The sequence below is a fragment of the Palaemon carinicauda genome, chromosome 12 (assembly GCF_036898095.1).
Source record: "Palaemon carinicauda isolate YSFRI2023 chromosome 12, ASM3689809v2, whole genome shotgun sequence".
In the NCBI taxonomy this organism is placed as follows: domain Eukaryota; kingdom Metazoa; phylum Arthropoda; class Malacostraca; order Decapoda; family Palaemonidae; genus Palaemon; species Palaemon carinicauda.
Genome location: NC_090736.1, coordinates 158,750,671 through 158,761,783, shown reverse-complemented (window position 1 = coordinate 158,761,783; position 11,113 = coordinate 158,750,671). Strand labels below are relative to the sequence as shown.

At 35.6% G+C, this 11,113-nt stretch overlaps 1 protein-coding gene across 1 annotated transcript; it reads right to left on the bottom strand.

Moving 5' to 3' along the window:
- Positions 1-10,084: 10,084 nt before the first annotated feature.
- LOC137651162 (uncharacterized) lies at positions 10,085-10,648 on the bottom strand. The gene is made up of 2 exons (XM_068384302.1): positions 10,423-10,648; positions 10,085-10,293 (listed from the first exon to the last, which is right to left on the bottom strand). The coding sequence occupies exons 1-2, from the start codon at positions 10,646-10,648 to the stop codon at positions 10,085-10,087; spliced, it is 435 nt and encodes a 144-aa protein (XP_068240403.1).
- Positions 10,649-11,113: the final 465 nt, after the last annotated feature.

Here is an 11,113-nt window from a genome sequence, read left to right as displayed (position 1 = left end):
TGTAATGAAAGATGTTGCAAGTTTGTTGAGTGAGAAGGAGGGATTGCCCGAGTGACTTGAATCTGACTGGTATGAGCATGGAAGATAGCGAAGATGAACATGGGTGTGACAAGAAGGACCCTATTGATAGAAGAGTAAACATTTGTAATGCATGGTGTAAAAGGGAGAATGATGACGTATGTGGGTATATATGAGAATGAATACTGTAGCTTAATTGATACAGGTGCGCAAGTGCCATTAGTGAATATGTCTGTTATCAAGGAAATAGAGTGGTACAATTGGGAAGTGAAAAGGCAATGTACGAGCGTGAGAATTCATGGGATAGGTAAAGGAAGTTTGGTACTTTGGGAAGAAGTGCGTTTGAAAGTAAAACTGGGAAGTATGGAGGTGGAACATAATTTCATTGTAATGGGAGAGAATGAGATGCCTAGTTGTTTTTTTGATAAGGATTGATTTTTTAAGATTGCGTGATCTATCAGTTGATATTGGTAGTGGTTTGCTTCTGAAGAATGGATGTGAAGTAGTTGTGATTGAAGATAATAGTGTATTTATGGCGAATTTTGTTGGCATGGTTGATATTACGAGGAGTGAGGATGATCTACTGACTAAAGAGGAGGTGGAAGAAATGCAAGATGAATGTGTGGAAATTAAAAAGTTACGTGAATGTATGTTTAATAGTATTGAGGTAGAAGAATGACCGTCTGATTTAAAGGTGTATAAGAGTTAGTAAGAGACTTATTGTGTGTAAGAATATTGTTTATTTTCTACATAAAGGAATGGATGAAGATATATATATGTTCCTGTGTTTCCGATGCATGCAGCTATAAGTATGTGTATGTTAGTGCATGACAGATATAGGCATATGGGTAAGAATAAATTATGGGAATGCATGCGTGAGAGATTGTTCACGCCTGGGTTAAGTCAGATATGTAAGGATGTAGCGACTACGTGTGAAGATTGCCAGAAAGGGAAGTATCAGAGAGTGCATGCTAATCCTCCTGTTTTGAGATTACGTATGAAAGAACCATTTGAGATGTTTGTGATTGATTGTGTTTCGTTGCCTGTGACTGCGAGAAGACATGTGGGAATGATTGTTATGGTTAATCACATGAGTAAATTTACCCATGCAGTACCCATTAAGGATAAACGGAGTGAGACTGTTGCAAGAATGGTTGGTCAAGTGATGTTGCCGATGTGTGTGTGTGTAAGCCTGTGAGAATGTTAAGTGATAATGGCCCTGAGTTTGTTGGATGGGAGTTTGAGCATCTGTTAAGAGAATGGGGTATTGAACATGTGTATTCGACTTTTTATATGCCAAGCGCAAATGGGTTGGCTGAAAGGATTGTAAGAACATTAACTGAAATTTTGCGAATGATGAGTACATGTGATAATTATTGGGATTTGTATGTTGGTAGAGCATTGTGAGCTTATAATAAAACAATGCATAAGAGTACGGGTATGTCTCCATGTAAGTTTGTGTTGAATTTTGAAAATATAGTAAGACCGAGGTTGGGTGTGTCTGAGGATGATAGAGATGTGTGTAGGAAAGCAAATGAGAGGTTTGAAAGATTTAAAGTTGGCGAGAGAGTGATTAAAGAAGTAATTGAAAAGGGTAGAATGAATGTAAATAAGGTGCGTGATAAGTTTGAAGGTCCATATGAGGTGTTAGAGGTTCGTTCAGTGGATTTAGTTATGTTTTGGGTAAGTTTTGTGTGGATGGTAGTGAGGAAAGAGTTAGGGCACACCACAACCAGTTGCGTAAATGGAAGGAGGTACCTGAGTATATCCAAGAGCATGGGATGAGTAAATGGTTGAAAAGGAATAAGTGGGAACCTAGTATGTATGAGGAATTAGGTCTACAAGGTAAACAGTTGGTGTTGGTAGAATATATGAAAAGGAAGAATACGATAGCTTTAAGTTAGGATGTAAGAAGGGGAAATTTTATAAGTAAAAGTGAGAATAGTAATAAGTATGACAAGAGTGTAAATGTACAATTGAGTGTGGAAGATAAATGTATTAATACTGATGAATCATGGCTGAGTATGAATGATACCTATAGTGTGTGTGGTTTTTCATTAGATGATGTAAAAGACAGTATGAAGGATGCGAGAATGAGAGATAGGAGAATGATAAGTGGTATGAATGAATCTTTTATTAGAGTAGAAAATGGTTTTGATGAAATGGATGAATTGCTGACGGAAATAAGTGAGATTTTAGGGCCAAATGATAGTGAGGTAGATGAGATTGTACATAAAATATTAGATGATAGGAATTTATGTAGGAATAGTGTTAATGTAGCGAATGATTGTGATAAGGAAAAAGTGAATGAGAGAGTATATGGAGGCCCAGTTACTCGGAGCAGAAGTCCTGTTCCCGACTGCGACTGGGTAATGGAAAATATATTGTAAGTTTTGTGTGAGACGGATTTGGCAAAGTAAGGGGGGAGGAATGTGGAGGATTAATTTTTGTTTTCTTTTTCTTTTTTTCTTTTGCCAAATCCAGAGAGAGAGAGAGAGAGAGAGAGAGAGAGAGAGAGAGAGAGAGAGAAAGAGAGAGAGATTGTGTTAGCGAGCGAAAGTAGTTAGTGTATCGATTGTTTGTGGTGAGAAAGACTGTTGGTTTAAATGAGATTGTTTGTTTATGCTTTTAGTTAGGTTACGACAGTGGTGAATGTTTCGGAGTGAATGTTTTTTTGATTGACTGCTGATAGAGGCGGTTGTGTGTGTGATTTCTGGATTTACTATTATTCTTTATTACCAGCAAGGAAGTGATTATTGATTTTCTGAGTAAGTACAGTTTTGTTTATCTTTGCTTGTTGTGATTGTGAATGATAGGAACAATGTATTATTTATCTTTGATTATAGTACGATAGTTTAGTTAGCTAGGAGTGTTTGTAAGTGTTTTTCTTTTTTCATTTTTCAGGCCGCAATTCCTCCTTTGGGAGAGAATTTCCTCAAGTGTTTACTTGATTGTTGACGACTTCGCCTGTAAAAGAACTTGATACGATCTCTCATATTTATTTGTTGACGACCTGGACTACGATTATGATTATGATTTGATTGCTCTTAACGATTTTACTGATAGTGATGCTGTTAGGTTGTCTGACTGTGAAACAACCTAGTTTCAATTTTTTTGTAACTGCCCTTTTCTTTATTAAGGTGGGGGTCTTTGTTTACTTTGGTCACGTTGTGAGTGACATGCTTTAGTCAGGTTTGGGAAGCCAGAAGTACCGTTTCTCGTGATGCAGTCGAGAAAGAGCAGCAGACCCAGCTTTGGAGTATCTCCTAGTTGGTGGTGACTTGTCCTCAACCTAGTCCTCGAGGTCGAGATGGTTTGTAAGAGTTATTCTTCGGTGGCAGAAAAGTGGCTGTCGTATCGACACTGTCGTGGTAGTTCCCGCAGTGTTCGATGGACGTCCTCGAGGATCAGGGATTGTTTATGAATGTTTGTATGTTGGAGGAACCAGTGTAATAATGAGAAGATTCTTTTATTAATTTTTCATTGCTGCTGTTTACGGTGTTTTTGTTATTGAATTCTGTTAATTGTTTATCATTTACTTCAACTTTGAGTTGTCTGTATTTGAAACTTTGAATTTTAATCTGAATATGTGGTAACGATCATTTATGTCTCTGTGCTTCCCAATACCTGTACTCATTGTAATTATTATATATACTTTTAATTATTGTATAATTGTTGTATAATAAACTAGGTTAAGATACTTCAGTGTTTTCTGTTTTACCCACCCCTTTGGTTGTTGCAGTCCATTGGTTCATTCCAGTCCCAATTCTTTTAGTATTTTTAAAGAACCTGTTGAACCATTAAGGCGGTTCATAACATTGGCGACCTTGCCAGGATTGCGTCTGTTTTGGCTGGTGGTTCTGTGACATCTTTGGGGGTGGGTGAGAGTGTGATCTGGGAAAAAAAAATTTCAATTTTTTTTTTTTTTTTTATTTGAGTGTGGAGGTGTTAGGTTGTTTGACTGTGAAACAACCTAGTTTCAATTTTTTTGTAACTGCCCTTTTCTTTATTAAGGTGGGGGTCTTTGTTTACTTTGGTCACGTTGTGAGTGACATGCTTTAGTCAAGTTTGGGAAGCCAGAAGTACCGTTTCTCGTGATGCAGTCGAGAAAGAGCAGCAGACCCAGCTTTGGAGTATCTCTTAGTTGGTGGTGACTTGTCCTCAACCTAGTCCTCGAGGTCGAGATGGTTTGGAAGAGTTATTCTTCGGTGGCAGCAAAGTGGCTGTCGTATCGACACTGTCGTGGTAGTTCCCGCAGTGTTCGATGGACGTCCTCGAGAATCAGGGATTGTTTATGAATGTTTATATGTTGGAGGAACCAGTGTAATAATGAGAAGATTCTTTTATTAATTTTTCATTGCTGCTGTTTACGGTGTTTTTGTTATTGAATTCTGTTAATTTTTTTATCATTTACTTTAACTTTGAGTTGTCTGTATTTGAAACTTTAAATTTTAATCTGAATTTGTGGTAACGATCATTTATGTCTCTGTGCTTCCCAATACCTGTACTCATTGTAAATATTATATATACTTTTAATTATTGTATAATTGTTGTATGATAAACTAGGATAAGATACTTAAATGTTTTCTGTTTTACCCACCCCTTTGGTTGTTGCAGTCCATTGGTTCATTCCAGTCCCAATTCTTTTAGTATTTTTAAAGAACCTGTTGAACCATTAAGGCGGTTCATAACAGATGCCATAATGTCCCAGCTCGTTTGAAGGATTTTCCGTCTGGACCACTGATGAATAAGATTGTGATGATGATGATGATGACTATGATTAATTAACCCCGATATAGGAAGTGAGTGTGGTAGTTGGACTCGGGGTACTACCGTTTGCCAATAAGTCCTGGCCTTGGGCTGTGAAGGTCTCTTGGGCCTTGTATGGACAACGGCGTCCACATACTGTGATTATTATTTTAGTTGTGATTTTTGTACTGTTTGTGAACAGTGTCGGTGTCGGGTTTGTGAGGGTTATTTTGAGTATTGGCGACAATGTCCGTGGTCACATATATATTTACTGAATATTTTGTTTTTGAAGATTTAGGTTTAGTGATTAGTTTTCTGTCTTTAGTATTAAGGTTTAGTGAATGACATTATTTTGGTTATTTGAATATTTTTTTTGGTTAGTGTTAATTTGGTTTGAGTTTATTTGGTTTAGTTTCAAGGATGTTACTTTAAGTCTATTTTTGAGGAAAATTTATTAATACATATTTATATATATTCTGAATGCAGAATTTTGAGTGGTGATTTGTTTAGTTTGTAAGAAATATATTATTAAGGTTATGTTTAATTTTTTTACCTTCTGTTAAAGAGTCTGGTATAGATAACGTAAGGGGAAAGTTTGTTTTGTTGAGACAATTGTCTGTAGGTGTGATTCAGGGTGTGGGGCTTGTCTTTTAAACATCCCACTACAATATATATTATATATATATATATATATAATATATATATATATATATATATATATATACACATATATATATATATATATATATATATATTCAAAGTAATTTTTCAAAACCACTGTTTAATGTTATTCTTACTTACTGGTTCTAGACAAAAACATTGAATGCCGAATGATTAAAACTTTTATTTCTGCACTCAGGAGTATTTTTGCGGGTTATATATTTCAATATCCATGTATTGTTCAATATTTCAACAGAGGTGGCCCAAGTAAAATAGTTGATTAGTTCTTATTCCTCACATTCAGTTATTCCATTTCTAAGGAGGTATAGAAGAAATTAATTTTATATATGGGAATTGGCATGAAATATTTAGGATATGGAGACAGACTCAAAAAGGATTGTTAGTTATGTCTGAAATAACAATAGAGTGCCCCATAAAAATAGATGACTATAAAGATATTCTTTGACATATTTTTGCCCTGTTATCTCATTCTATCGACCATAAAATTGGCTCATAACAGATTTATGACGTATGTAAGCAAATCTTAAGCTGCTTATGTTATTCTTATAAAAGATCGCAATTTTATTTAATCTGCTAGAATCTCTATGCTTTACATAATGACCCTATTTTATAATGTTATATTGTCAGTGTTAGGAAATCTTTAAATAAAGAAAAAATTCCGAAACATTTTTTTAAAGTGAACTCGCATTTTTCTATACATCAACTTTCAGACACGACATTTTAGATTAAAACGTTATATCGGACATATTCATTTTAGGAATTGTTTCTTGAATACTATTTCTTCTTAACTTGAATTAATATTTTCTTCAAAAAATTTACTGTTACCCCTTATTAAAATATGTATATGTTGGGTATGTTATTCTTAGCTGATTTGCATTTAATTCAATGCCTTTCTTTCTTAACACTCTACCACAATATTCACATATTCATCAAACGTTCCCATCTGTTGTCCTTAGTTTGACAACACTACCACTAATAAGTGATGTCATAAGGGCATGGGGTTATTACCAAATCATAAATGATAGGAGGTAGTAAATTAGATGAAGGTGAACTCGTAGAAGGATTTATATCTAAGTTAATTTTCACAATTAAAATGAACAAAAATCTTCATCAAAGGGAGTGAATTACAACTTTGAATCTAGAGGGTGCATAACAGAATAATTATAAGTTTCTCCTTGTCTATTAAATGATTTCATCAGTCAAATACAATGGAATTTACTTTTAACTGCTACAATCACATACATACGCGGGGAGAGCGGACGGGGAGTCATTTAAATAATAACTAAAAGAAACTATTTGACGCCGTATGGCGTATGGACGTCCGCTATGGCTGTGGTAGGCTTACCATGGCTGGTAGGCCTAATGAGGGTTACCTATACATGAATAGGACTCGAACTTAACCGGCATAACTCACATAGTTTGTAAGTTCTTATTTCCCCTACATCGCTGGGGGGTGTAGGGCTTGTCTCGCGTATGGATTGCGACCGCACCATACTGGCTCTCACTCTGTCCCCTCTCTTCCCTGTGCACCTGTTGACATGGAAACGGATTCAATACACGTGTGGTTGGGTCATCAAAAAACCGCGCAAAAATGAAAGTGGCTCGAACTGCTCCCCAAAATATCCACGGATCAAGGAGAGAAAGGGATAGCTCGGCCATACACCCCCCCCCACCTACTTTCTATGCATTTACTTTACTGCTTTGTTAAAAATAATATATTTGTCCGTGACAAACTCCCCTCCACCTGACTCAAGGCCCTCTCAAGCCTTTCAGAATTTGAAACTACTTTAAAACAAAGCAAAGGCCATTAACTTTCAAGAAAAATTAACAAAACAAAACCCCACTTAAAATTACTTTTTCTCAAAACAAAGTCTCCATGATCCTTGGGAAGCCTTGTTCATCTACAACATAGGTGAACTAGAATTAGATTAACAATCCAAATGAAATTATCAACACATTTCACAGCATTTGGAAACTGGTGAGCAATTATCAAAAAAAAAAAAAAAAAATATTCACACCTCACACTCATCAAAAATACTAATTGTCAGCGAAAACATTTTAAAAACAATTCAAAATGATAATTGATCATCAATCAACACTACGCATGTCTGTATTTAAGATATACATACTTTATATATGAACAGGGTACACTTTGGCTTGAGGGTACACATGTGCACAATATTCTCTCTAATTTTTCTTCCTTTTGTTTTGTTAAAGTTTTTATAGTTTATATACGAAACATTTTATTTTAATGTTGTTACTGTTCCTGATATATATTTTTCCTTGTTTCCTGTCCTCGCTGGGCTATTTTCCTTGTTGGGGGCCCTGGGCTCATAGCATTCTGCTTTTCCAACTAGGGTTATAACTCAGCAAATAATAATAATAATAATAATAATAATAATAATAATAATAATAATAATAATAATAATAATAATAATAATAATAATAATAATAATTATATATCTTATTAAAAAAACATATCATAAAGGACTCTGACTGCAAAGTTACAATTTATACAACAGAAAGTAATCGTTGTATATAAAAATATTCAACTTTTCTAAATCCTACCGAACATTAGTGAATGCAGTCATCGTACAAAAATAATTAATGCCCTCATATGTCAAGCCCACATTCTGGCTCATTTATTGGACTCTCAGTCTGAAACATATCTAAGATATAGAACTGGTAAACACGATACATTATACATTCATTTTGTCCAAACCAACAAAGATAGCTGCTAGCAAAAAGCTCTCATATTACTTAAAAGAAAATTTTCTCCAAAAAATAGTTCCTGGGAAAATCAACACATATGAACATATCCTAAATCGGGGTGGTCCAACTACGGGCCCACGAGGGTATTTTTTGTGGCCCTCCAACACTGACCTAATTATGCAGTATGATTTAATGTGTCGAAACCTTAATGGACCTAAATGATCCCTCCTGAACACTAATAAAATTTTAAAAAAATTATAACTAATGAAATAAAATTAAAATCACACACTTCAGTAGAATTTTAGTACTCTCCCCCCCCCGCCTCTCTCTCTCTCTCTCTCCTCTCTCTCTCCTCTCTCTCTCTCTCTCTCTCTCTCCAAACCATGCATTCAATACCAATGTTTATTTTACTTCTGACGGTAGATAGAATAATAATAATAATAATAATAATAATAATAATAATAATAATAATAATAATAATAATAATAACAAATATAGATGTAACAGGGTTAATTCAGCTTGCCTCTGTTTGGCAGTTAAGCACTATTGTTCATAACGAGAAAGTGCTCTGATATGAACAGAGTATATGATATGAAGTACGAAGAAGAATATTGTGTGACATCAAATAGGTTCTGTTTTTTAAGGAATAAGTTCGAGAGCATTGTGAGACATTGCACAAAGAAAAGTATGCTTAATTGTGGGAAAATCATGAAGTGGTATATTGAATATCCTGATGGGCGAAAATCAACAACAAAATCATGGGCTACATAAGCTTTGAAAACCACAAACAGCTAGTCCTACTGCTTTATAAGGAGTTATTTTGGTCCTTATAAGAAATAGAAAATCATTGATGGGTGGATAATTTGTCCACTAAAATAGAACGAGACTTTCCAGAAGAAAATACACCCGTTAGTAAAAAAAAAAAAAAATTGAAAGTGTACTGGAATTAAATGACAGCACTGATGTAAGTGACATAAGTCAGTTACTCGACTTTCACTGTACCATTGTCAAAAATTCTGTGGTACACGAAGATCTTGTCAAGATGCAGTCATTGAATGATGATAGCAGAGGTTCTTATATATATATATATATATATATATATGTATATGGTACGGGCAAATTGTGTAACCAGGCATTTCGTGAAATGCCTAAATATTTAAGGTATTTCGTGAAATGACTGATTCACTCAGGTTTTTCGCGAAATGACTAAAATTTCCAGGCGTTACGTGAAATGACTGGTTTTATAGCCCGGGGATTTCATGAAATGCCTGGTCCATAAGAATTTCAGGTAAATAGTATATATTTGCTCGTATGTTGTATGTGTTTAGGGCATTTTAGTTGCAATGTTTTTTTTTTTTTGTTTTTTTTTTTTTCCAAGGCAGGATTTAAAGTTAAATAGTATATATTTGCAGGTATATTGTATATTTCTAGGGTATTTTAGAAGCAACAATTCTGTAACAACATATTTCTTAAAACCATATATCGTTTCTTCTTTCAATAAATGTACAATAAGATGGAAGAGCCTTTCTACAGTGCCTCACATAGAGATACTTGCTGTTTTTGGTTGATTTCATCAGCAATTGTTGGGGCACAAGTTGAATTCAATCCTTTTGAATTTAGTCATTAGTGTCCCCGCCTTTACCCCAATAGTGTATAAGTCATTTTCATTTCCTTCCATGATGATTCCTAGATTTCTTGGATCCTCCCTTCCCCTGTTAACTTGTGAAGCTGGCAAAGCGAAATTGTCCCCTATTACCCCAGATTTTAAGTCGATCCTACTACGTTTGACCATACGTTCTGCCTGGCACATTTGAGCCTTTCTGGCCCTATTGTAGTTCTTAAAAATTTCTTGTTGTCTTGGTGCAATATGCAGCGCTGAACTAAGTGGACCTAGGGTGGCTAGGTGAAGAGGGTGACTGGCTCATCAATAGACTAGGGGCTGGGTGATGATGATGACTGGCTCAGAGGCTTCGAGTGGCTCGTCAGTTGGATGAGTAAGGGGCTGGGATCCTAGTGCTGCAAGATCATCTTCTGTCTCTAGGCGGTCAATAACCTCCTGAAGCAAGCTAGTGGAATTGAGTCCAACTTTTGGATCCTCTCCAAGCAAAGTAGCATATGGGGCACTCTTGATCCCTGAATTGTATGATGAGTTCTTCTGGTTCTAAACCAAACGAAGGCCTAGGGACCAATCTCGGGTGTTGTTGTCAGAGAGCCAAGCAGCTAGTATGTCTTTGATGTTTGAGTTCGCCTTTTCGCCTGAACCTTGACTCTGTGCCTCTCTAGGGGCTTGCCATGCACAAGACGCAGCCAGAGATCCTTCATCTCTTCGAACCATATAGGCAGTGAACTCATATCCATTATCTGATTGTAGGATGCATGTATCATAAATCAATAAGATATCCAAAAGCTTAAAAGCAACCTCAGCTGCTCTCTTGGATGTGATTGGGTGCAGGATGACAAACTTGGTCAGATGGCACTGGTACACCATAATCCTCGTGTGTTGGGCTCGTGGAGATGAGTGCATGTTAATTGAATCGACTTGGAAGCGAGAATTGAAATCTTAAGTAAGTATGGGCCGAACCACAACTCCCTTAGTCTTGGATCTTTTTGCCTTTTCTTGGCAGGTAAGGCAGTAAGACTTAAACAGGTTGACAGCCTCCCTTGAGATATTTGCATATTTAGAGTATGAAATTAGTTTTAGTTAAATCTACATTCCAAATTGATTCAAACTATAATCTAAAACTGCTTATATTGATCAGGTACTTACTTGTTGTATTACCTGCTTTTATTGTTAAGAGAAATCAAAATGAGTGAATTACCTGCTCACATAGTTAAAAGAAACCAAAGAAAGAGGCCATTTCAAACAAAATTGAATTAACTTCCGGTAGTTAAATTTAAATTGAACAGCTGTTCTTAAAACAACTCTGAGTAAAATTTATATGGAAAGGAAATA